The 27,491-nt window shown below is 46.3% G+C and overlaps 1 protein-coding gene across 1 annotated transcript in view; it reads left to right on the top strand.

The window, feature by feature from the left end:
• The window catches only part of LOC139294195 (adhesion G protein-coupled receptor A3), a 139,967-nt gene that overhangs the window by 87,600 nt on the left and 24,876 nt on the right, over positions 1–27,491 (top strand). Inside the window, exons 13-14 of the mRNA XM_070916025.1 lie at positions 6,596–6,806; positions 7,379–7,587. Coding sequence (XP_070772126.1) covers positions 6,596–6,806; positions 7,379–7,587 — 420 coding nt within the window. The remainder of the gene's footprint in view (positions 1–6,595; positions 6,807–7,378; positions 7,588–27,491) is intronic.

Raw genomic sequence — 27,491 nt, 5'->3', positions numbered from 1 at the left:
TGTCCCAAAGTGGAGGTCTGCAGCCAGCCATCCCACTGTAGCATGTTGTACTCTGGTTTCGCTGATGAATGAACCCCAGCTCCCCGCAGTCATGCATATTCATGCGCACCCATGTTGTTGTAAAGGCACTTGAGGCGCCTGCTAGCCCCCTACTCTGCCACTGTGGAGGGAAATTGTTAAGTCACTCAGATTCATAAGCAGGTTACCATGGAGACACGTAGACGGCTCTAGCTATACCTTCTTGCCACTGAATCATAAAGGGGAGGAGGCGCTATGGGCCAACATATCTCAGTGGTTATTACTATCAGCTAATACACACGATACATCATGACAAGATACACATCTCACATCTGTGTGTCTGCATGTTTGTGTGTGTGCTGGTGTTACAGCAATTGGATTCATCACAGCAACTGTTCGGGTTACACGCCGCTGCATAATTATTTCATTCCAGTTAATTTGTCGGGTTCACCTCTCCCCCCCCCCCTCAAGCTGAAGGCAGTTTGATGTTCATACGTTTGTGGGATCAACGCTTGGCCTTGGCTCACCAAAACTGGGAGACTGTCATAAACAGCACACGCGCGGAAAATCAAATGGTGACCGAAAAGTAATTGAATGATTCAATCTGCAGAGCGCGCACACACCAGTTCACATTCATTTCACCTCCGAGCCACATCTCACATTACAATCTGAAAAAGGCCCAAAGAGACGGCAATTGTTCTACGACACCCCCCTCCCCCCCTCTCTCTTCAAATGGAGATCTGCTTTAATCACATTGTTCAAGTGGAACGCACACTCTCTGGTTAAACCAGTTGTGACGCCAGCGCGAGGGGCGGACCAGTTGAGACATTTGCAGTACAGTTGGTTCTAGCTCGAGACGCAGCATCACCCGACACCGTCCGACAGGTGGGACAGAAGGGAGAAAAATATTGATGAGTTAGCGGCTCAGCGTGACCTTGAACGCGTTGCTGTCACATCCTTTTTCCCCCCCTTCAGACCGCTGACCCAAAATAAGTGAAGGCTAATCTGGGAGTGATTGAAAAGACAGCGCTCTCGCTCGCACTGAATTAAGGAGGAGCTCATACGTTTATCCAGTGCAAACAGAGAGGACAGGGCCGTGTGGCCTAATCCGAAGTTATGACTGTGCTTCACCTCTCAGGCAGCGCTAGCACACCCACTCTGTGTGATGGCCAACTGTTATTGCTGCACCAAATGACCGCCCATTAATCCTGTCTCGCTGCCCTGCAGCTGAATTAAGCTTGAGAAGCGTGCACGTGGGAGAGAAAATGTGGTGATAGTAAGGCACGACCTGGACCGGCTCCAAGTGGACCACATGACTGTTTGTGTGTTTGTGTGTGTGTGTGTGTGTGTGTGTGTGGGTGAAATCCTTACTCTGACGGGTCAAAAGGTATATTGTTATGGACCGGACGCTGACGCTTTTCTTGGGATTCCTGTCATGCCAATTCAGTCTTTTTCACCAACAGGCCAATAATAGATTGCTCAGCAGTATTCAGAGTGAGCATGTTGGTGAATAAACAGGTAATGAATGCTTTAGAGACCGAATGAATACATGAATAGATAAAAGGCTCGGGGTTCGTCACTGGCTCGCTCTGTGGGCGCTTGCTGGAGAGCCCTTTCCTCACTTGGTATGGACAAGAATATGAATGTTATTTACTTCATGACGCATCACCCAACCCTTTACTCATTAACACCGAGAGAAGAGAGACACAGATGTCATGTTTTCAGTATTGATTTCTTACGACACAACACTGTGAGTTATCTGAAGAACACTTTATCATTATCTACCGACGTGTTTCAGGCCCACAAAGCTCTGATTGGCTTCGTTGTTTTCTAATCGGGAATCAACCATCAATGAACCCAAAAACCGACCTATTTGAATCACTGAAAAAACCTCAGAAGCTACTGGTCTTCCCACGGCATAGTATCCCTCGGGATTACATCCATATAGATTCCATACCTCTCGATTTACATCCATCACCAAAGTTGAGTCCCCCTGCAGGAAGTGGTGGGCCCTTTATACAGTACTTTAATGCAGGAGACCAGTTTCCAGGTCTCTACCTAATTTGAATTAAGTGTTTTAGCCATGCTGAGACTGGATGTAACCGTTTTCACTGGAACTACTTTCTGTCCGAGAACTAGTTGCATCTCAAGTGTCGCAGTTGGGTATCTTTAAAACCTCTGCTCGTTAAACAGAACCTCTCCGCGTGCCCTGATACCACCAGAGGCAAGTTGGAATATGTTATTTTGTGATTTGGGTGAACTGACCCTTTAAATAATAAATATAATTAATAATAAACGGGAAATGACTCAGAGGAATGTTTTTTTTTTCTTTCTGCGCCCAATTTGTTTCTTATCATTACAGTGCTGCCTGAAAATGTGTACTTTCTAGAGACACTGTGCGCTGAGTCACAGTCATCTTTGCCTTCACTGATAATGGGCATGCAGGCCACATTGACGTGGCATCCGTGGACTGATGAGACAAAACTCTTTTGATACGTTTCTGGGTGTGGAGAAAGCTGACAGTGGCCAATCAGGTTCTGTGGAGAGAGAGTGATATTTCTGTATTAATTAATGCAGAGGAATCTGTGAATTTCCCTCCTAAGATCTGTTCTGTCTCAAAGACTTGGCTCCTTTTTGGCTCATTATCAATCGCCCTGCAGCTCTTACATTAGCTATGCTTTTACACACAATAAATTCATTAATTCGTGATCCACAATGCTTTCTTAAGCAAACAATGTTGTCCATCTGTTGCAGCCGTTTGAGTGTTTTTGTGTTGAGACAACCCGGCGATGTGACAGTTTGAGTCAGAGCTGACTGAGGAGAGTGTAGCTGACAGCTGAAGCACAGCTCTGCCTCTCCAAAGAGCCTGACTTCCTGCTTCAAATCTGCTCAAATGCCCCCCCCCCCAACCAACACAACCCGTCTGGAGGAAACAGACTCTTGTCGGCATGGCAACCGTGTAGGGCTGTATTTAATTTCTCTTGATAAGTAATGCTAACAACGCTACAACATAATAATGCTCAGGAGGAAAACGCCTTTTAAGCTGCAACCATGGCAATCGCTTTTGTGGAATTATGTTTCCTTTGTTCATGTTTTTAACGTCGGGCAATACAAATATGTTCAAACCTGGGAAGTAGCTCCAGTAGGAGGCCTTGCTAAATGTTGCTTTTGAGCACAACTGTGACTTCTTTTCAGACCCTGAAACGTCATGGGTGGAAATGAAGCTTCCTGATGATCTACCTACTTGTCATGGTCATTGTGTCTTTGACCACGTCTGCGCTGACAGAACTGCCAATGATTACAAAAAAAAAAATTATGCAAATCTCCCATCGTGCTCGTCAGCAGTTCTCCTCGGCCGCGGCCGAGCTCAGCAAGCTGCCCTTTGAGCTAAATTCATTTCGTTTATGGTTAATTTTCAAGTTGCCTCCTGCACAAATAAATCAATTTATCTCTCCCACAGATATATCTACAAAGGCACAGAGCTGTGGCTTTTTCTAATTTTGGATTGTACAATGGAAAAAAAACAAGAAACACACTTGCAGGCTCTCTTCACTTCCACCTCTTTGTCTAAACACATTCGACAGTAATCCCCCTGTGAAGTCAAGGAGCCATGTTTAAGCGTGATGTTTACGCTGTGATTTGGTGGCTGCCCCGGGTCAAACGCCACTGTTGTGTTGTGCCCTGCAGGCTGTTTTTGCAGCTTTGTGGTTCCATCAAGGAGCAGGTGGGGGTGGGGGTGGGGGGGGGGCAGACGAAAGGGAACAGCCCGAAATAGGAGGTGACTGCTGACATTCACCTGGATGCCCTCTGTAAGGAAAGAAATAAGTGGGCAGAGGGAGAGAAAAAAAAAGGAAAAGGAGAGCGATCCCGAGGCTAGAGCGAGAGGCGGAGGGGAGTGTGTGATTATGGTTACTAAGGCTACAGCATGCCGCCCTGTTGGAAAAGGGAGGGGCTCGGAGGAAGGTCAGACGGCTGAGGTACAACCAGCTAAATCAACTCTGAAGTGCGAGGTCCCTGGTGGTGTTGGGGTTGAGGAAATGTAGCTGTTTAGGTTGCTCAGGAGGAACATAGATCGTCGCTTAGAACGGGACCTTGCGAACGCCGCGGCTTGTAGCACACCCTCTGGGCTGTAAATCCCTTTGATACGCCACATAAAAGAGGATAAAAGATGTAAAAAGAGATGAGGAGACAAGTATACGAGATAAGATTTCCTTTTGTGAGTTGTACGCCTTGAAAACACCCCCCACCCCCTCCCCCGGGGGATGAAGGTCACCTGGCATCTGTGCTCGGCGTATGAGAATCCCCTCGGATAGCGTGCCGGCCCTGTGGTTAACTCACTCCCGTCTCCCCAACTGCCACCGGGGCTCAAATCCTCCCCGCCTCTATCCCTGATGTCTGTATCCCGTGACGTCTTGGAAACAGACTGCCAAGCTTAAGCTGTTTGGAGAAAGGAAATGATGCAACATAAATTTCAAGGCAAGGATTCTCTGTCTTTCTTCCTCTCCCAACACACACACACACACACACACACACACACACACACACTGCAGGATGAAAATCAATAAGCCTTCGAGAGTGAGTCAATGCAGAATCTAATAGCTAACAAACCCAATGCTGTAAAATCACCACTTGCTCCTCACACACGGTGGGTGTAATGTAAAGGAACTGTGCTTAAGCACGCCGTTGCTCTTTGTCGCCCGTATAGAATCATTGTCCTGGATGATAGAAGGGCCAGGAGCATCAAAACAACCCTAGACTCTTGGAAGTCTGTCACCGCCGGGGCACCCACATTTCACGAACACCGCAACGCTGTAGCCAGCATAAGAAAGCCAGGAAGCCACAAAGGAGCCCTTGTTTAGCTTGATTAAGAAATTTGGCCATCTTTCTCCTCGGCATTGATTGGGGCCGAACGTCTGACTAAGCAGCTCCCCATTAACTGTAAGGGCACTTTATGGGCATCCACATTCATCTCTGGCAGGAAGCTTCCCTCCCCTTTAGGCCCAAAGTGCTGATCCTCTCACACTGGAGGGTGACGTGATTGAAAGCTGGACAGAAGGCTTCATTTTGGAAACCCGAGTCCCCCTCCCCCTCCCCTCCCTTCCCCTGCCTGCTAACACGGCCATTATCTTTATTATGAACGCGTGTCGCCGTCGTCGTCGTCGTCGTCATCAGCGTCATTCTCCATTAGGGTCACTTACTGGATAAATACGTGGGGACCTTCAGTGTTTTTGCTTCTTCCTAGAAGTATGTTCACGCCACAGAAATGGGTCGAAGAAGTCGGTTGTTGTGTTTATTTGAAAGAGCCGCTTCTGTGTAATTACATCCCGATGAATCAACAGAGAGGAAATCAGTCTGTTTGTGTGTTTCATACCCCGTATGCGCATTAGCACTGAATGCATTACAACTGAGATCATGTGTGTACGAGCTTCTCCTTTTAAACAAGCACACTCGCCCTTTGCAAGCACACTGTAGCTCCTCCTCTCTGTTTCTATATATAAATATATATATATATATATATGAAATATTGACAGCACACGTGCAGCTCTTATGTGCTGACGGTGCCACTTCGGAAGCCCCCTTTTTTTAAGATTAAACTTGATCTCCTGTGCAGGGGCTAAGTGCTGCCTGTCCTGTCCTGAGTGCAGTCAGTCACCGGTCCACACACCCTTGAACAACATTTCTGTCCACCAGGGGCATCAGCCGCGCCGAAACCCTGAGCTGTGGCAAAGTTCCCGCAGGCGTTACCATGCAGCCTCAAAAAAAAAAGAACTGTATCCTGACTCCAGCGCGGACGCTCTGGGGACGGGATGGGCTCAGACTCCTGACTGCTGATGTGTGATTGGTTCTGTGTGCAGCATGATTAGCTGCAGGTCATAACAGATCAGAGGGATTGTGGATCTTGAATGCAACTCTGATGGGATTTTTTTTTTTTTTTTTTTGGCCATGCCTGGCCATGGGATTCTTGGTGTTTTTGTTTGTTTGTTTGTTTGTTTGTTTGTTTGTTTTTGCTTGCACTTACAGCAATAAAAAAAAAACAAGTTTACAACATGAGTTTGGATTCACTTGTGCTCAAAGATGGCGTGTGCGCACACCTTGACATACCCAAGTCATGCCTCTCTCCTTAGAACCCCCCCCCCCCCCAAAAAAAAAAAAAAAAATGTTGCCAGGGATGTTTTGTTTTTGTTTTTTTTCGGGGGGGTTCTCCTGTGTTTATAGTCGGTGAAAAGAAGATAAAGTCAGACCGGTTGTCTCTTTAAATCAAGCTGCAGTGTTGATGTGCCCTCAAGCTGAAATGGTAAGAACCATTTCCACCTCTGCGGCAGGGAGCCTGACCAAATAGGCGCACCAGAGCGCTTCAAACGTGATTCTCATTCCCTTGGTCACTTGTGGTCTATGGTCTCCTCCACTCCTGGAGAGGAAAGCAATTTGTCTGTCTTTTTCTTTTTTTCTATGGGACTTTGTTGTTTTTCTTTCTTCTTCTTTTTTTCCCCTCCTGCGCATCTCGGAGACATTATTTAATTTTTATTTTCCTCTCTCTCTCTCTTTTTTTTTTTTTTTTTTTTTGTTCCATCCGCAGAACTCAGTGGCAGTCGCCTCAATCCATTTACCGCTGGCTGGTACGCCTGTATCCTCCTCTGCGCTGCAATCTGTTGATAACTCCACTTGCAAGCTGCAGTTCATTGTGTTTCGCAATGGGAAACTCTTTCCTTGCACGGGGAATTCGTCAAATCTCGCCGACGATGGGAAGCGCAGGAGCGTTTCAACACCAGTTGCTTTCACCAAATTAGGTAAGAGGAAATCCATGTTTTATCTTCATGCCTGTGATGTCAACGCTGCGCTGTGTAGCCGACTACATGCCTGCACACACACACACACACATACTATCAGTTAGCGCTGCGCAACATGTTGACACGCCAGCTTCACAGCCTGGCCGTGCGCGTTGCCCCCCCCCCCAAAAAAAAATCAAAAATCAAAACTCAGCTGCTTGTTACTGTTTATTGGATTCCACTGAACGGAATCACCGCATCATCATCACCATCACCACCATCATCATCATCATCATCGCGCCGTGCTTTCACTGCTGCATTTCTCTTTCTGGAGGCATGGCCGCTCCAGCTCTCCATCTGAGACTAAAGTTTATCTGCAACACTTCACACAACCTCAGAAACGGTCCCACACTGTCATATCCACCTAATGTGTGTGTGTGTGTGTGTGTGTGTGTATATGTTGTGCTTGCAGGAGTTTGCATGCACGTGAACGCGCGCGCCCCGTGTCCACGCTGCCTCTGCCACACGGCACTTTCACACAGACTTTCCACTTGGCTTCCTTAATTGAATGCCTTGCTGTTTCTCCTTTGCAGATGGGTGCAGCCTCGGGAGCGCCGTGCACTCCGTTACTATCGCTCTCAGGCACTTCGCACTGGGTGTAGACCCCACCGCAGCCTATTGGGATTTTGACCTGCTGGATGGACACGGTGGCTGGAGGGCAGAGGGCTGCCACATAACAGGCTCCGGGGGCAACACGACCACCATTCATTGCACCCATCACAATAACTTTGCTGTGCTAATGGTGAGTAGTCTACTGTGTGGTAACCAGTGTCATTCATATTTTTTTTTTTTTTTTTTTTTTGTTTAGCACAAGCTGACCCCCTCCACATAACGTCTCTTCCACTGCTTAGGGCCTATTATGGATCAAATGCATCTTTTTTTTTCCCCCCCTCCACCATGGAATAGATGGAGTCACGTGTTTAAGAAGCACTTCATGCAGGGACCTTTAAAAGCTTCCTTTATTGTTGCTCTTCAGCAGAGGGAAAGGATTTGTCAAATGCGCTACGGGGATTTATTGGCTTTGGAGTATGCGCCACGCTAAATTCCCCCCCCCCCCCCACCCACCCCCAACCACCCCCATATCCTGGAAATGAGAAGTTGCGTGTGTTGTATAGTCTGCCACCTTTTTTTTTTTTCCTTTTTTTTTCCTCCAAAAAGCAGCACAGCAGCTGAAATAGAGGCGATGCTCGAGAGAAGGAGCGCCTTGTCGGGAGCTATTCGCCTCCGAGCGCAAGTGCTGTGCTAATTGGCTGCAACCATCGCCGAGCGAAAATGTTGGACTGCAACGCGTAGCATCGTTCATCTGTGTCGCTCAAGTTGGTGTCGACCGCCGCCGACCGCCGAGATGCTGTCTCCCGACGACGTCCCCCTGCTCGAATCGCTTTCACGAGGATAATACCACAAAAAGGCGCAATGGCATCGCATCGCCCGGTCGCTCCGTAGAGCCGCTGCGCCTGGTCCGCTTTTCTGTTTTTTCTTCTTTTTTTTTTTTTTTTCTGGATGAAAAGAAATCCTCCGGATGTTTACCGAAGAGTGGGATTCGTTAGACTGGGAGGTCAGTTGTCGGTAGAGCATGCAAAGTGTTCTGAGTGTGCTTGAGATGTCGGTGCTTTCCGAGTTGCCTTTTTTTTTTTTTTTTTTTTTTGTACCTGCATATTTTATGAAGCCGCTGTTCAATTCCGTTGTTGTTCGTGTGTGGAAATAAGCTGGGGAGGGGGGGGGGCGGGGGGGAGCCGCATAGGAATGAGAAAGAGTGGGGTACAGAGAGAGAGAGAGGGGGGGGGGGGGGGGCAGCATACAAAAAAAAAAAAAATGGCATGGGGTGCTCTGAGGGAGAGAGCGGGGTGCTCTGTGGAGAACACTAAAGCTGTTGTCAGACGGGGAGCAGATGTCAGGTTGTCATTCCGCATGTCGGCTGTTTTTCCATCAAACACACGGGCTTGGGGAGGGCGCACCGTCACCGGGCACCCCTTCTTGGCTGTCAGAATACAAAGCGACACATCGGCAAATTTGCGCCTCATTTCCCGGCAGCAGATTTGGTTTGAACTTCAAGGCACGTCCCGACAAGTAGCGGGCAGCCACAGCCACAGTGGACGGCGAGCAGAGCCCTTTGCAGGGGAGGTCCACGTTGTTACCGCGGAACATTTTGGTCTCACGCGTCTTGCGCCGGGGATCGCGCGTCTACTAATGCAGTCACCACACCCGCCCCGGTCTCTGCAGTGCCCGAGAAAAGGACCCCTTATTTACGGACTTGTGACATCATTCTCCTGCTGGCCTCATCCGAAATACTGTACATTGCAGCGACGGCCCTTCATACCCCCTCGGGCCGGCTTCTTCAAGTTACTCGACCTGTTGCATAATCTTTTCATGTCAAACTAGGGGGAGGAATTGCTCATTGCTGCCTGGCTGCAAGTTGACCATTTTTAATTCACGGTATTTACAAGCGAGGAGCCTCCACCAGTGAAGCTCTCATCTCTAACTCGTGCAGTGACAGCACTGGGATGACATTAGAGCCCCCGCTTTGGTGGGAAGGGAAATCTGGGGAGCAAGTTGCAAAGTCTATATGGCCAGAGTTCCACATTTCAGCCGCTGTGACAGTGTTACGAAAGGTGACGGTGGTGTTTGCATTTTTTTTTTTTTTTTTTTGCAGTGTGAAGTGTGTTTGTGTATACCCTATAATCCCAGCAGTCACACCTGTACGTAGCACCGCTGAATCACCTTCCTTGCTTCTGAATGATACAGCTGAATTCCTGGTGAGGTCAGCTGCCTGCGATATACAGTGTAAGAGTCCATCTCATGGTGCATCTGTGACGCTGAGCAAACTGACAGAGGGTTAGCCACAAAAGCATGACAGCTTTGAAAGATGAATAATGCAACAAAATCATTTCAAAGAATGTGAGTGGGTGAGGAGGGGAGGGAAACAATGCCTGAAAGGCACAATGCAATATCCAATTCCTGTTGATCCAGACTCTTTCACATTCAGTTCTTATGGGGCTAAATTGTGCGTGTGTGCGTATGTAACTGTATGTGTGTGTGTGGAGATGAGTAGTCCACAAATAGCATGACAACCCAATACAATTGTCCCTGGGGACTGAGGTTTGGGACATAAAAAGTACTTTAATGAGAATCTTTTTGACTTGGCTCAGAAAGAATTACATGGTAGAGACTCTCCCTCCCCTGGCTTTGTGATCAGAATGCCAAATAACCTACTTGGGACAGGATCTGTGTGGAAATAACTCAACAGCAACAGCCTCTAAAGCTTTTCTTTGGGCATATATTATACTCCCCCCTGCCGTGGGTTTAGAAAATTGGTAGGTGAAATGAATGCATCATTTCGTTTTTGCTGGCGTCAGAAAGGAGGTCAATTACTGACCTGTTACACTAAGACTAGTGATGTGCAGATTGTTTCAGATGTGGGTCAGGTGTTGAAAGACGGCACGCCTCTCTCTTCCTTTTTTTTTTCTCCTCACTGCACTGAGCTGAACTTGAAGCTGTTAGAAAGCAGCCGTTCCAGATTTCAGCACCGGGGACAGTTCCCATGCATTTCCCCAGTCTCCCTCCCTCCTCCTGCCGCCCCCCCCCACCCCCCCACAACTCCGCCTCCCGCAGGCCTGTGTCTGTCTGAAGGGAGGGCTGACTCACTCGTTTACAGCAATGCAGCCTCATCATCTGTCTTCATCACAGTGACACCCCACTCCCCTTTTAACCCCCTCCAAAAGACACACCTCCCCTCTGCAACCACACGGCCTACTGTATGTACTTACTGTCTCCGTAGTAGCTCGTTTTATTGAGGTGATAACGTGCATGAAGGCGTTGCATTTGATTGCTGCAACGCTCCACGCTGTTTAATATGCAGGAGCGGACCTTTGGAATGAGAGACACCCACAGAGGGGGTGGCTGGCTTTTGTAAGTGTCCAATCACAACAAAGGCACTAAGGCCACGGTCCAATAAGGGAAGAGCTGCTCAGAGATGTATTCCCTCACGCCGTACAGGATATAATGAACATGTGAAGTGAAGTGGATTCCTGGAAAAAGGAGGCTTCTCCAGTAATGGATCTGGTTTGGTGACGTGTTGGTTAAGCAATGCAGAGCCTCGTGCAGTGTGGGTGTAAATGTGGACGAAGGCGTCTGCATTTGGAAGTGGTTAGTAAAGGTTATTGTTTATGGAGGTCAGCATTTAGGAGAATGAAAAAGACAGACAGAGATGGAAGAAGAGTCCAGTGGTGGAAGAAGTAATCAGATCCTTAAATGTATGTACTGTCCACCATATGATTGGCAAAATGTACTTAAAGTATAAAAAGTAAAAGTATACATTAACTTATTTACAGTACGTACAGTTCAGTATTTCAATCCGTAGTCACAAGATAAATCTGGGGGGGGTCGTGAGATGATTATTGGATCTAGTTTTACTGCACTCATTCAGAGCCTTTATTTTTGAGAAATATTGGATGCTTTTACCTGTTTGGGCCACTAGAAGTTCTTAACTCACGACATCTCAAAAGTGACAAGGAGTCCCAACTATACACTGCTTCACTGTAAGGGGGTCACAAGCCAAAACATGGGGGAACCACTGATTTAATCATTTGTTTCTTTATGTGAAATCTCTAACTGTAGCTGTCAAATAAATGTACAACATTTCCCCCAGAAACGTGAAGTAGAGACAGTAGAGTAAGTGCTTAAGTAAATGGAGTTACTTTCCACCACTGGAACAGTCTGAAGTCATTACAGAGGCCAGTAAAAACAATAATTGTTCAGGTCATCGACTTTTCAACAGTTTCCAGCACAGGCGTCCCTCTTTTCAGCCCGCTCACAGTTCACATGCACGGCCCTCTGTAGCTTTGAACAGTGTCAACATTCCATCCACCCTCTGCACCAATCATAAGTCTCCGTTCATCTGTCCGTCAACTCAACACGCCATCAGTATAAAGCATCTGAAGGAGAGGACTTCACTCACTGCTGCAGTTCTCTGGACTCTTGCGATGACTGGGTTGCTATGCCATTTCCGGCATTCAGGACAGTTATGCTGGTTTTTGTAGACGGCCTCCCTCCCACAAAGGATCCAGAAGCATCAGCGAAGCTCAGCAAATGCTCTCTCAGGTCCTGGGTGGGCAAGCCGGCTGCCAAAATCCTGGATGAAGAGTTTGGTTATGTGATGATGGGGGTCAGGCACAACTGGATGCAGGGTATCTTGGCTGAGGCAATCCGGCCCTCCCCCACACGGATCAACTTGGCTTCTTGGTCCAACTCAGGAGCCAAGGTGCGTAATCTGCAGCTTGTTAGAACTGGTTTCTGGGATGACAGGAGGGCGAATCCCTCCGGGAAACACTCTCTCTGTGTGTTTCTGAAGAGGGCCAGTTAGGCTTGCAGTTATCTGCCGTTGGGTGCTTGGACCGAAGGCTCAAGCAGCTCATTGAAGTTGTTGAAGACACTGGCAGCAGGCAGACCTGGATCAGGAGTCACAGGGAGATGTCCACAGAAGTTGGAAGAGAATACGTCACCAATTTCATTCAGACATTTCTATTAGGTACAAAGGAGTCTGTGGATTCTCCACAGTGGAAGCCGAAAGGCACCGAATCACCATATCAGTGGGACAGCTTTTACAATCTATTAGTCGCTTTGAAGATTCTCACTCACTAACAGCTGTCCCATGGTCTCCGTCATACTTAACATTGTAACCTCCCATATAACGGGAAGTAGTCTGACGTCTGTCACCGCGACTGTCGAGTTGACTTAAACCTCCTCCCATTTTAGTCACGGTCTGCTGGTTGGAACAAACGATTATCTTAATTATCTTGATTATCGACTAATCTGTCAAGCCTTTTCTTGATACACTAATGAGTCGTTTTGTCAATGTAATGTACAATAATGGTGGAAAAATGGCCATCAAAATGTGTCTAACCCTAAGCCCAAAAAGACGTCCAACCAGCAATCCAAAAACCCAAAGATGTTCAGTTTACACAGTCATATAAAGCAGAGATAAGCAGCAAATCACATTTTAGGAGACGGAACCAGAGGGGGATTGGCATATTTGGCTGATAAATGACTTAAACTATGTCAAAATACCATTGCGTCTTTGTTTCTGTCACTGTGCGGCCTAATGCGACGACTGATATTGCTTAATTTGTTGATGTCTGACAGCAGGACTTCAACCTCCGTGGAATAAAATCCTTTTTACTCTTGTATGTCATTTTTGGTGAATAAACGGAGCAGAACAGGCAGCCTCATGTAGCGTTTTGGGGGCACTGAATATGCTAATGCTCACATGTCGTGATGGTGCATCTCCTCATGAACAGGTGGCACTCGTCAGGCTGAAACAAGCGATTTAGGAGTTTTTCCACGTAGGAGAGTTCGGTGAATTCCACTTGGAACACACAAGTGAAACACAAAGGATTTAGGATGATAACATGAAAATGTTCTTGCACGAGGCCCATTGACCTCACTCCTCATTCTGAGGCTTCATGGTGTCTGCCGTTTCAGAAATCGCCACACAGACCACAATTCACTTGTCCTTGCTGCTGCACCTCCATCTTGAACCAAACCAACCAAGACAGGATCCCATCTTGATGCATTAGTTCTCATTGGCTGAGCCTTCTGCAGGCTCGATACCAGCGTGACATTACTGCTGACTGCTGGACCTGACCACAAGGTCTGAGAATCCATCCATCCTTTCTCGAACCGCTTATCCTGTTGACACAGAAATAACCAGGATGCACTTTACAAACCATATATCACCTAAGCTTTGTTTTTTGCTGCCCATTAAATTGCTATTATTGTCACTCAAAAGGTAGTAACTTGGAGGAAATGGAAGTGTGAATGGATGGAAGGAGGGTAGAGGAGACGCCAATTGATTGTGAGTACATTCTTAAAAAACATCCTTTAAAGGGAGCTGTTAATTCAAATTCAATCCACATTTGGTGTTTTCTCGTTTGGCAATTATTTCTAATGCACACAACATACTGTAGGTTGCACAGGATACGTGTTGCTCATCGGAAAATAACCTCCTGGCGACTTCAGCAGCTCAGAAACAGTGTTTTCCTGTTTGTGCCTCGTTTTCTCTGTCCGCTTTTCAGCAAATAGCAACCTCAAAGTTGTGTGTCCTCATTAGCCTTTTGTCCACATCCTCGCTCAAGGCAGACATAATGAGACAACAAGCCTGTTTTCATCGTTGGCCCGCGAGCTGGCTCCGGCTTCAGCGGGGTTAACTTTATCCCCATGCCCTGGACTTTTCTATCTCTGAGACATTTTCGTACTAAAGGAGCTTTGGTGTGTGTGTTTAAGGAGATGAAGGGATTTACAGTGATAATGACGATGACCTGTTTAGATATGCAACCGCGTCTTGCAGCCCCGCGTTGGCATTTTCTGTTGATATGCATTGTCGTGGGAGGGTAGAGAGACAGGGTGATGACAGACTGTGATATCAACAGAGGGGGGTGAGGTCTTGTGGTTGTGTGTAAGCAGATAGTGGATTTAAAAAGGAGGTTTTTGTTAGAGGCACCATACAATACACACTTCTTAGCCCCTGGAGAGCCCTCGATACAAAGGGTTAGGGGTTATAAATTGGCAGAACTCCAGAAAGTCGCTGCTCCTGGCCAAGAAATAGTCCAGCGCAATACTTTGTGTTTTTGTGCATATCAGACAAACAAGATATCATGTCTTAATTTGTGAGCGTTAGAGGTGTTGGTGGGCAGATTTTGTTACTTTTGGATGGAGCCAGTCTAGCCGTTTCCAGTCTTTATGCTAAGCCAAGCTAAGCTAACCATCTGTTGGCTTAAGGTTCATATTAACCAAAGAGACATGAGGGTGCGATGGATCTTCTCAACTAACTCTCGGCAAGAAGGGGAATTAGTTAATTTCCCAAAATGTTGAAGTATTCCTTTAACTTGATTTTGGATGCCTCTGTTTTGGTTAAAAATGTTGGTAAAAACCATAAGAGACTTGAAAATAAGGCTTTCTGTGGACGGAGTGTTACTGAGAGTAACCACATAGTTTTACAGAACATGACTAATCGTGTGTGTTGGTGTTGGTGTTAAGCTTTGTCATAATTATGCAGCTTACGCTAATTCTTCGAGTAACTGCTAATTATCTGCGTCCCACTTAGCATCAGTCACCTTTCACCCTTTACCTCACTTGCACTCGTTCCAAAACGTGGCAGCTGACAGACGAGCGCTAATCCGCCTCCGCCCGCGAGTAAGCAGCCACGCAGCCTCCTCACCAGCCGCTGACTTCACCAGCTACGCTGAGGCTTAGTTTCTGTGCCGCGCTGTGGGAACTTGCCGCACACGTGCTGAGGTTTGGCTGAGGTTAATATTTAATAAATGCACTCCTGTTCCATTTGTAAGCATTAACTTAAATTTTGATGTCAGGCATGATTACTTTAACACACGGGGGATTGCTTTTGTGTGTGTGTGTGTGTGTGTGTGTGTGTGCGTGCGCGCTTGCTGAAACCACGTCGCCACTGCAGACTTTCCTCTGTTGCTGCTGCTCTGATTTAACCTCTCTGTGTTTGCTGACTGCGGATTGGCTTTGGTGTGAAAGGAGAAGCGTCGGGCTCATCCAGCAGATTGCTGCCGGCCAATAACCTGACATGTGATGCAGATTGTTTTCTCCCTGACTAATGAGTGCAGAGCTCACAGACCGCCATTTATCTCAGACATCAACAGTTTTGCCCTGGCGTTGCTGGAGTGAGCCAATACTTACTATTGGCGCTTTTCCCTGACGCTCTGTGTCGGACGCTCTATTTTTAATGCAGTGTGTATCCCTCTTTTAGCCTGGATACAAATTGCATTGCTTTAACCTATTGTTATTCAAATTATGCATGCTCCTCAGCTAAGTGTTTGGAAGATTATCATAGTGCTGCTTGCAGCAGAAGGGATTGTGGCACTTGATTTTCTGATGTTGTTTATATACAGTCACTGATTAATTGGCAGCCAAAAACTGTGCTACGTTTTTTTTAGAACGAGGCAAACCACTTGCTTGAAATGTAAAACTGCCCTTGCTGGCAAACAGTCTTTATGAAAGATAATGATGTAGTCGCATTTTGATTTTATTTCCAAGTTGATGATTTTGGCACACATTTTCTCAAACAATTAGTCAGATATGAGCACTTGGGTGAGGTAGGAATTAGTTTTTCTTTTTTTATGGCAATACTGTGGACTCATAAAATCTGCTGCAGAGTCTATGATTAGTCACAAATGATTAAACTGAAACAGGTCCCACTTGTCCTTTTGCATGTGACAGAGGCCATCTGACATACATGATTCAGGTCTCCTGGAACCCTGTCGGTACACACAGTCTCAAACAGTACTCGAGCAACGAAAGGAAAAAAAAAAAAAGATCATCATCATAATATGGCTTCTGATCTGAAAGTGTCCATGTTCAAATGCCCCCCCCCCCCCCCCTCTCTCTCACCAGCTGTTCCCTAGTTGACAGTGCGACCCTCTCTGAACCCCAGAGACAGCTTGGTAGAAATGAGGGCATGCTGTGTAAACAGCCTCTCTCTCTCTCTCTCTCTCTCTCTCTGTCTTTCTCTTTCCCTCTCTCTGCCTCTGTTTGAGTTTCTGTCACTGGCTTTCAATTGGGTTGCTGTATTTTTGCACTGCATTTAACTGAACCGGACAGCACCTCATTTGCACAATGCAGGGCAGTCTAGACAAACACATTAAGAGCCTCTTTTCTTTCTCTCTATTAGGGCAGTGCAGAAAGTGATCCAGCCCCTGTGGCTGGCTGGTTGTCTGCATGTCCACCTCTGTTGTCAGCCAAGACGGCAGCTCCCAGAATGCCCGCCTCTGCCCCTCCATTTCGCTGCTGCTGCTGCTGCTGCTGCTGCTGCTGCTGCTGCTGCCAGGCCCTGATTAGCAAAAGTATATCAACAAAAAACAGAAAAAGGTGGAGGGTTAAAGGCGACAGTCATTTTCATAATAGACTTGAAAAAACGAAACTCTCGCAAAGTGGTTTATTATACACCATGGCCTTTTCCACCACAACCAATCATGATCACCATCACCTTTGACATTAAACCTCATGGCCATATCGTTCTCCTCAGCGTACAAGGAGAGTACAGCCGTGCCCCGCAGTTGCGTCTTTTTTTTAATCTACAGTAAGGGTGTGGAGTTGCTGCTGCTGCTGCTGGTTGCTAGGCTTGTAATTAGGGAGCAGTTATTGATGCAATGTGGCCCCCTGTGCACTCCTTGGAGGAAGATAAGGACAGCAGAAAATGAGACTTGCATAATTTGAAGCAGGAGCGATAACGTGACAGGCGGAGGGGTCTATCTTTTGGCAAGGTCTATTAAGAACCCTTCAGAGTTTTAGTCAGAGGTCCCACAGTTTAGATTCTTTTTTAGGATGCGACATTAATATATACAGTTCACCGTTTTCATGCCGGAAAAGTATTCTCTTGTTGGCTAGAGTGGAGCTGCCACGGATTTGTTCAATCAGACCCAACCATGAAAATTATTCACCTTTTTTTTTTTTCTTTTTTCAGTTGTCAATCATGAACTACAAGACCACCCGATGATATCTGGGACAGACAATTCCACACAGACAGAGCAGTTCAAACATGCATTTGTACACTCTGATAGGATGCACCAAGAAGTAGTAAGAACCACGCATGTAACAAGTAGGGAACGGCCCTTAAAGGATAACGCTGGCGATATTTGTTTCCTTTTGTCTACAAATTCAATGAAAAGACCAAAACCAACCGTGTGTTATTCTGACAAGTATTGCCTGTGTAGCCAAAGCCTGATATATCTTATTCCTCTGTGCCACGGAGCTCCATTGTTATTAAAACTATTAAAGACATCAGTGAGTCACACCGTTGTGCTGGGTTCATTACCATAATTATGGGCACTGTAGTTTATTTGCAGTAAATTTCAAATACACTGTCCTGATGCCGTTAATACAGCTGAAATTAGTCTCCATAAATGCTCTTATTTACTCCTGCTTGAATGACATTTGCTAAAACTACAGCTGTTTTTTGTTGACAATAAGAAACATAGAGAAAAATGCCAGCGTTATCCTTGAGGAAGGATTGGAGCTGGCCATTTTGGTTGCTTGGATCTTTGTTCACGAGGGGATGGATCATACATCAACAGGGCCGTAGCTATCGATCTGGACGGTGATTCGGCCCATGACATTGGTTGGCGGATGGGGAACGTGTAAGATAGGGCATCAAAAATCCACTCAAGTCAAATTTCTTTTGTATAACTCAATATCACGTATAATGTTTTGCAGGACCGAGACAGCAACAAGGAACAACTCCTTAAAACAACCTCAGCACATGAGGGGGAAAGGGAAGAAACCTCAGGAGAGTCTGTTCAAAGAGATATTCCTCCTCCTTGGACAGCTGGGTGTGCAACAGCTTCTGCAGGCTGTGTGGTTATTAAAAGAGAACAGAACATTGTAACAGTAAAAAAGAAGAAACACAATATGGAACAACTGGATTATAATTGAACAATGTGATCATAAAATCTCTAATCTGATATAAGGAGTCCAATTAAAGTCTAAGGAACGGGCCCAGTGAAATGACCCCAGTGAAATATGTCCATGACGGGCCCAATATCAGTTCTTCAAATTGCTCCAGTCAGTGGGCAGTTTGGAGACGCAGCGAGGTAGTTGTAAGATGGGGGAGCCCCAGCTCTTCTCAGTTGAGATTCTTTTAAAAGGAAAACGTTCCACATTGGATTTACCGTCTGCGTTGAGTGGCATTGTATCCTCATGTTGGCGTGTGTGTTCAAGAGCACGTCAAAGTGGGTGAAGATATGTCTGAAGATATGTCGGTGTGAGTTACACATCCGCAGACAGGCCTTTGTAACGCGCTGTTCCAAATTCAAAGCTCGCTTAAAAATCTCCATCCCGAAATCCCACTCCAGGCAGGTGAGCGATGCGCTTCGGTATCAAAGGTGAAAACTAATCTGGGCGCCGAAATTCCCTCCTCTTTCACTGTCCCGCCGCATTGCCTTTGCCTTTACAAATGGCCCTAACGAGATGCAAACATGTAAATTGCCGGCGGAGGAGATGGAGCGTCCACTTAGGCCTAAATGGCACCGATGGCACAACTGTCAGATGGTAAAATGGAACTGGGCTGGGATCACGGACGAGCAATCTGTAATCAAAGATGGAGGAAAATTGCATTGCGGTCGGGGGATGGGGAAGAGGCCGAGGGAGACGTCTGAGTCAGACATAGAGTAGCTTCCTGGGCTGAAGGGGGTAATGATTTACCTATCTGTTCCTCCCTCTCCATCCGTCTCTCCGCGGCATTTTTTTGTCTATGTAATCACTCTTCATCTCCTTATCTCCTCTATCACTGCTCTTCATTGTTGTCCCTGCTACAAGCTGTTTTCTTTTAGATGCACCACATAGCATATTCTTCATGCGTTTATTCTTTTCACGGTTGACTGCGTTCATTCAAGAGCACCCCTCACCCCCATCCCCCTCTCCCAGCAGCTCGTTCTCAGGGGGCTAAACGCCGCCACAGTTAGAGAACGTGGCAGCAACAGTCCAGCGCTGGTTACGCTTCCTGACGGCGTTTAAAAGCACATCACGGTGGAGCGCGTGTACTAAGGCTGAGTCCTTAGCGCAGTGGCCCGGGTTCCATTCCAGCTCGGGCACTTTGCTGCATGTCGTCCCCTTTCTCTCTCTCCCTTCAGCTGTCGCCGTCTTATAAAGGCAAAAAATGCCCGAAAGAAATAACATCACCACAAGGCCACTTTTTTTTTTTTTTACTGTGTTTATTTTTGCTTTTCAGGGAGGTGGTGGCAAGGCACGACCCCTTACCCGCAAGCGTGCATTTTATTACAAAAAGCTTTGGTAACAGTGTCGTTTCTATGGCGATACAAACAGAGCCATCAAAATGTCCCAACATTACACAGTTGCAGTTTATGTAGTCAGCCAGTACTTGAAGGGCTGTTAGAGGTCTGTGCTGGAGACAGAGAAAGAGCACATGAAAATGGTGGACAGCAACAGATGTGTGAGAGAGCGAGAGAGAGAGAGAGAGAGAGAGAGAGAGAGCTCTGTAAATGCACCAGCTCGGCGCCGTTAAGCACCACGCAGGCAAACGTAAGGCTGTTTACCCGCTGAGACCTCTGTTGCCGGAGAGCGATGCATTCTGTTAGAGAGGCTGTTTGCATTGTGTCGCTTGCGGAGGCTGGGTTTACAGTGCGTCCTCTCCACCCGCGCCGCCTTTAATTGTTGACAGAGCAGAACCTGTGGAGCGCTGCCCTATTCTCATCCATTGTTACATGGGGGGGGGGGGGGGGGGGGGTGGCATGTTTTGGTACAGCATATCAACCTGCAAGGGAACGAGGTGTGGACCAGTGTTATGTATGCTCCCACTCTGCGTGCCAAACAGCATGCCATCTCAGGGAGCTGAGAACAGAACGTGAGCAGTGTGTGTAAGAGGGCTGAGGTGTTACTGGCTTGTGTGTGTGTCTGTGTGTGTGTGTGTGTGTGTGCGTGCGCGCGCAGGTTTGCCCTTGTGTTTGCTTCCCTGTCCAAGCCACACACTATGAGTGTGTGCGTGTATGTGCACACGTGTGAGCACACACAGAGCCCGTCCATTGAGTATTCTGTAGTGTGTGGAAGAGATGAGTCACCCCTCACAGACAACACCTACTAACCATCTCTCTCTCCCTCTCGCTCCCTCTCATGCGCACACACACACACACACACGTACAAAGACGATGAGAGACGTGATGCTGGCAGAGCAGAGTTTCAGGGTTGCTCATATATTCACTTTAAAACAAAAAAAGACTCATTCCAGCCTCTTTGCTCTACGTTTTAAATCTTCTCTCAGGTTTATTTTTATCGATTCATGTTCTCAGACCGAGGAGATGGAAGGTTTTCTCACAGATATGAAGGGGGCTGAATCTAATGTGTGGCTTGAAAAATCTCGACATAAAACCGGGGTCGGGCTTCCGATGGCTGGTGCCATTTTGGATTCAGTTCCAGGTTGGCAAGACACATCTTGGCAGAATCTGAAAGGAATCTTGGCTATAGTCTAGTTAACATGCCCTCTGCAAGCTGCTGTCTTTCACAGATCACTGTGGAGGTATAAATAGCACCACTCTGTAACGCCACCATGATTGCAAGTGGAACTAATTACACATAATATACACTATGTACTAATTGCAGACTATTGATTGTAGTTGTTGACATTTGTGTTTTTAAATGAAATGTCTCAACAACTGTTGGATGACTCGCCATTAAATTTGGTACATCCGTGCCCCCCTTAGGATAAATTGTAAAAACTCTGGCGATCCCTTAACTTTACATCTAGCGCCCCCATCAGGCCAATTTCAATATGTCCATTATGACCAAATACCTGCAAAACAAATGACACTCCCATCAACCTCGGCTGTGTTTAATGCTCATTAGGCAAAGTTAGCATACTAAGATGCTGAGCTAAGATGGTGGTCATGGTAACCATTATACTAGTACGTTAGCATTGTCATTGTGAGCCTCATGCGTGTGGCTAGCATTCTAAAGTTACTCACAGACTTTAGACTCACAGAGCCACTGGCCCGGCTGTGTACTCTTGTTGCAGTTATTATGCCAAAAAAAACAAAAATGATGCAATATTTGTGCCGACTGATGTCAATCAACCTGCGCCTTTAGATTGCCACTGCCAGTTAAACTTTAATAATGTTTTCCCAAAGATTTGATAACGCGAAACAATTCAACAGCATCTCAAACTACATCCTCCCGAATGATCAGAAAGTCGAATCAGCAGCTCTCTGAAACAGTTTCAACATCATGAACATTATAACCTTCATGAAGGGAGAATTTATTGCAGTGCTGTTGCATTAGACTGCATTCGTTTTAGCTAAGTGAACCCTAATAAACTGGCAACTTGAGGGTATACTCGATAAGGGATGTGAAAGGAACACCACAGGAAACATTTGAGGAAAGTGGAGCTACTCAGTCAACACCAGTCAGCCAGTGGTCGGACTGGGCAGCGCCCAGTAGCTGATGTGTTTAGCTGTATGAGTGTGAAAGGAGGCCGTCATGCTCAGCGAATCTTCCCCTGGATAAATACAAGCTGAAGAAAGAAAGAGGTTAGAGTCATTCCCGTGTCTCCGTCCTATATTAAAAAGCAATCTTCTCCCTGTTTTCACATTTGTTCGTATTGATTCATTCTGTTGGTAGCAGACTTGAGTATTCACGTCTCTTTGTTCCAGTTGTGTGTGTGTGTGTGTGTGTGTGTGTGTGTGTGTGTGTGTGTGTGTGTGTGTGTGTGTGTGTGTTTGTGGGGGGGGGGGGGTTGCCTTACAGTGAATTATGAGCTTGTACTCTGTTTGCAAGGTTGAGCAGTGCACAAGGCTCAGTTATTTGATAGTCACGCTTTAAATATCTCCACAGAACAGCGATTACAATAACTTTTGTATAGGAATCTGAATAGCCCAAAGCTAAATGCAACACTTTAATCTGAGGCCCGAGAGAGATTAATGCTAATGAAACAATGCCCCCTTGATGTTTGAGAAGATAGATACAGCGCGACGGATGTGTCTGAGCCTCGGATGACGGCGCTCGTCTAGTCATCTTGTATGCCGAGCGAGGTTCCTCATCAGCTCATAATGTTTGTTGATTTGATGGATGCGTACTTGACTCCACGTGATTTGATTACTCTTTTCACGGTGGGCCTCGTTCGCCCCCGCCGCCGAGCGTTCGCCTGATTACGAGCACCAACGTATCTCAAAGCTGCGAGCTGAGTGACAGCCACAAGGTACCGCTGAAACACTGACGACCTGCATTAATGGTGCATGACCGTTTTTTTCTTTTTTTCTGGCTGTCGTCGAGTCCGGAGGTTATTCCGTCCCGCCGCTGTCCTGTCTCTCTCTGTTAGCCAGTGGTGTATGGGCGAGCCGGAGTGGGTTTGATTTGCACACTCGCTCCGGTTGTGTTACAGCGTTCGCGCGGCCACTCAAGGATGATAAAATACAGTGCTGGATGGGAGCTGGGAGCCGGGAGCCCGCAGGCTGTTCACTAGAGGATTTTAATTTTGTTTTTCTCTCACTCCCTTTCCTCTTCCCTCTCTCCCACGATGTTTGTGCATTCTTGCGTGCACCAATGTGATTACAGCAGGGAAAGGAGCACATTTGCGAGGACATATGTCACAGATTGGCTTACAGATTCTGCAGATTTCTACAGCATCAATTAGAAACAAACTGCGTTAAGACTTGCAAGAGTCTGGGAATTATTTGCATGCAGGTGCTACAGGTCTTGCAGTTTCTCACCGTGACCAAAAACAAGACACTGAGCCTGTAAGTCCTCTCCAACAGTGTACTTGTCCCATTTCATTTTGCAGGCCTGATAACCTTGCACCCACTGTGCCTGCGCGCTGAGATTATGGATCAAGTTTAATTGACTCTGGTAATCTGATTTTGGCATGGGGAGGGAGGATCCTGGATTAAAGTTGTAACGACAACACAAACAGGGGATCAGGGGCCTGTTTAGCTGCCGAGGCTAGGGGACAATGGAGGCATGTTTCGATGTAACATGTCAGTGCTAATCCAGAATAGGCTAAACTAAGCTGCCCTGCATGGTAATATTGTTGCCTCTCTGTAATGAATTGTGCTGTCAGAGGGCTGGTCACATTGTCCTGCCGCACAGACACAGTAATAAAGTGTCCACGCTGCTGTGATGTAATATGATAGCAGTAATGATAATAACTGGAGTGGAGGAATCACATTTGAAGCGGGCTTCTCCTGTGCCCAGCTGCTGTTGGCATCTGCAAGGAAGGGTACAACAGGGAAGGGTAGTTTAGAGCACGCTGCGAGCTGCGCCGATGGCCTATCACTCATCGTGACAGCCGGGTCAACAAGGGAATTGCAACTTTACAGTCTGTATCTGTTGCACAGCACGGTGAGATCGATCCATAACTTAAAACATGCAGGAGTCGATGTAAAACTCAAGTGTAGCAGCCTGTAAGGGGCACAAATATGAGAACATGTGCACACGCTGTAAAGAAAATGACAAGCAGGTGGATAATAACAGCAGCAGTGGAAGGCTGGTAGTGTTCAGTATACGTATTGTGCATTCAGCCCGCTCGAGCCTCCTCTTCTGAACTCGCTGCGGCAGCTTGCCCCACATCACCCCAGGAGCATAAACACTGCTTCTCGGAGCCATATGAACAATTTTGTTCAGGGCACCTTGTAGTCCATTTTTCTTTGCGCCCATCCCTCTGCTGAAAGGGACAGTCTCCCCCTTCATCCTTCTTTCTATTTTTCTTTCTATTCTCCCGCCCAGCTCTGCCTGCTGTAAGGTCTTTTTTTAACCTTTGTTCGTCCAGGGGAAGGTTCTGCTGAGCATGCATGCTCTATTCCAGCGTTGCCCTTCTTCGCTTTCATGCTACGCTGCTGTATATGCTGCCCCATAAAAATGGCAGTTCCTCCGCTGTTGGCCCCCGAGCAGCTGCTCAGCACCTTGCACAAGAGTACCTCTGTAGTGTTGTTGAAAAAGGGGTTGTTGCTCATTCACTTTCAGCCAGCCAGCTTCATCTCAGACCCTCAGGATACTGCTGTGCTTCTTTGGCTGTTCTACCCCACCAGCGCTTCTGTTTGAAATGCTTGTTTGTTAGTCTCATGAAATTGTCTCGTACAGATTTTGTGGTGCTCCCGATCCTGTGTAGTAGGGCTGCACCTGCAACTAACAATATTTTCATTCTTTTTCTGTTTTTGATTAATCGATTAATAGTTTGGTCTATAAAATGTCAGATAACGGTGAAAGACGACTGTCATGATTTCCTAATCTTCGCTTAGCTCGTTTTGTTCTTGAGATATTCAACTTACAATGACATAAAACAGCAAAAAGGAACCTGGGGATGTTCGGTGATTTTGCTGGAAAAGTGACAGAAGATTGTAAAAATAGTCAATTTTCTGTTGACCGTCTGATTCATTGTTTCAGCTGTATTGTGTATTTTCCAACGTTTGTCACAGGCAGGATTTGATGGTGGTTTCCGCCACCAACATGTCACATCAGTGTCACATCTCTTTATGGGTGTAATATCTTTCAAAAGATTGTCCTCGTCTCATCCTGCTTTCAAGTCATTTTGGAAATACTTGAGCTTACTGAAAATAGCAGGGATGGAGCCGTCTATAAAAGTGTTAACATCTCCTACAGAAATAAATCCCGACCTCAGCGGGCCCTGTGTGTGAATGATCTGTCCTGCTGTTCAGATATGAAGACCTCTCCTGCCTCTGCAGCTTTAGTCGCACCTGACTTTTAGCTCCACCATCGACAGCTAAGCTGGTATGGTGATGTTGATCTGTAGTGGTTCAGTTGGATGCTGGGAACAGTGTATTCTGCTTTTAGCAGGGCTTTTAGGCTCTTAATAAAGTCTAAATGTGTTTCAAGTATTTAGCACATACGCAGTAAAAAAAAAATAAAAAAATTAAGTATACTCAAAAATGCATGCTTAATTGCTTGATTTTTGGCTGTGGTGTTAATGGACACGACTGTCTCACAATGTTTGACAGGAGCGGAGGAGCTCCTGCTGCAAAGAGTGAAATGATGGTAGACAGTGCAGTGAATAAATACATAACTGAATAAAGAAATGCTGTAAATTCTTAAAAAAATGCCATTGTTTCTTAATGTTTTCAAATTTGGCGATGGCACTCAAAGTTGCAGCTCGCTTGACGTGTGTCAGTGCGGCTTTCGTGCACACTAAAAACAAATATACTACGCTTCAGTCATAAGCTCAGCGCAGCGCAGTGGGCTGCTGAGAAACGGTTAAAGACTGTGGAGGCTGACATTCTCAGCCAACGTTATAAGCCCAGCGATGATGATAATATGTCCCATGAGAACATTTGACTTCCCTCCCTCGCACCTAAAGCCATTTAACTCTCGCTGCTGTCACTCACCGTACGAGCATCACATGGAGCCGCTCAATATGCGTGAGCATGATTTGGTTTTCTACCGATGCCGTAACTGATTCCCACGGACACGTTCTCTCTTTGACCTTTAGTTCAGTTGATGTTTGGGCGGGGGCTTTTTTTTTTTTCTTTTTTTTTTCTTCCTCCATGATCTAAACTCCTATGAAGCGTTATTTGCTCTTTAAGTATATAAATCAGCTTACTGACTTAAAAGCTTCATTTCAGCAGGATTTCTTGCTGATGCTTCAGGCCATGATTTATTTTTTATTTTTTTCCCAGCGACATCAATTCATTGAGCTGTAATTAACACCAGTTTCCTCTGTCCTTCCATGACATCGCTCCGAGGACAAATACAAACTTAATAATTCCCTGCAAATCTGTAACTATCAAATTATGTGAAGCTGTTTTTTGGAATTTTGGAATGTGTTTGTCATGTTGTATCCCCCCCCCCCCCCACCCCCCCCCCAAAGGGCCGCTCTCTCTTTCCTTCTCCCTCCTTCCTCATTTTTTTCCTGCTACTTAGCTCCGAAGTTATGGTACATTTTATTGCCCAGGTCTAATTACAGCTCTTACTCCAGCTCTTCCCCCACCCATCCCTCTTGTCTTATTATTTTTTTTTTTGTTTGATTTTCTGGCCAAGCTACAAGCTGCAAAGTCATAAATGTCTCTATTTTTAAAGATCGATGATCCTGCTGATTTTCCCTCCAACCCTTTCAAAAGTTAGGCAAGAGTAGCTCTTCAGAGATAGTATTAAAGCTGCTCTAATCAATATTTTTATATTACCAATGGATCAAATGACTACTTTTATGTGAAAGGTGTCACGCTCAGTGACGGACCCACTGGGAATTATCACCTGACTCGGCAGTTCCCCTCAGCTCTACGATGTGTTTTAGCATCTTTCAGCTCGATGTTTTGGTTGTCACAGCCCTGTTGAGTCTCATCACTCTCATCAGCCTTGTTTCCAGAGGCAGCAAGCAGCTGTTTTCAGCAAAAAGCGCTGATAAACCCACTGCACACGACCCTGGTAACAGCAGACAAAGGTAGCTGCGAGGTAGTGAAGAAAGTGGAGCAGCTAAAGAGTCCGACATTTCCCTCAGGAATCAGTGGAGAGCAAAACAGAACTAAAAGAAGAGTGAATACGCAGGAACAACACCAAGTCAATGCTAATTTTGCCGGTTTCTGTTCTGGGCTTTTGTAGGTGTGCATTTTCTCCTGGTGTCTGTGTTGACTTCCTGCGGGTGCTCCCGTTTCCTCCCAGAATCCAAAGACAGCACACTCGCAGTTTACAGCGATACCAGCGGCAGACTCACCGCTCAAAATTCGTTGGCTGATGTTTTTAATGTTCCCAGCTGACTGTTATAAAACGAGAACCCTAGTAAGCTAGTTAGCTGGGCATGCTATCATATTAGCAGCAGACAAACACACCGTTGAATCCATTCATTTGACTCGAGCGCATGTCTCTTTGGTTTTGGAAAGGCTAAAAAGCAAACACCCCCCTCCAAACTCTTCATATGACGAGTACGGCTCTTACTGTAGGTGTGAATGTGTGAATGAGTATGGTGGTCCGTCTACACTGTGTGTGTGTGTGTGTGTGTGTGTGTGTGTGTGTGTGTGTGTGATAGACAACGTGCCCAAGGTGTACCATGCCTCTCGCCTACTGTGAGGTGGAAAAAAAAATCTCCAGCCCGCCACGACTCTGTACACGGTAACTGATTATAGATGGTGAGAAATGAAAGACCAAGTGATCTCTTGGAAGTGAACAACAACATCAGAGCGATGA

The sequence above is a fragment of the Enoplosus armatus genome, chromosome 12 (genome assembly GCF_043641665.1).
Source record: "Enoplosus armatus isolate fEnoArm2 chromosome 12, fEnoArm2.hap1, whole genome shotgun sequence".
NCBI classification, from domain to species: domain Eukaryota; kingdom Metazoa; phylum Chordata; class Actinopteri; order Centrarchiformes; family Enoplosidae; genus Enoplosus; species Enoplosus armatus.
Note: the sequence above shows the minus strand (reverse complement) of the source record. Positions and strands in the feature narration are given on the sequence as shown.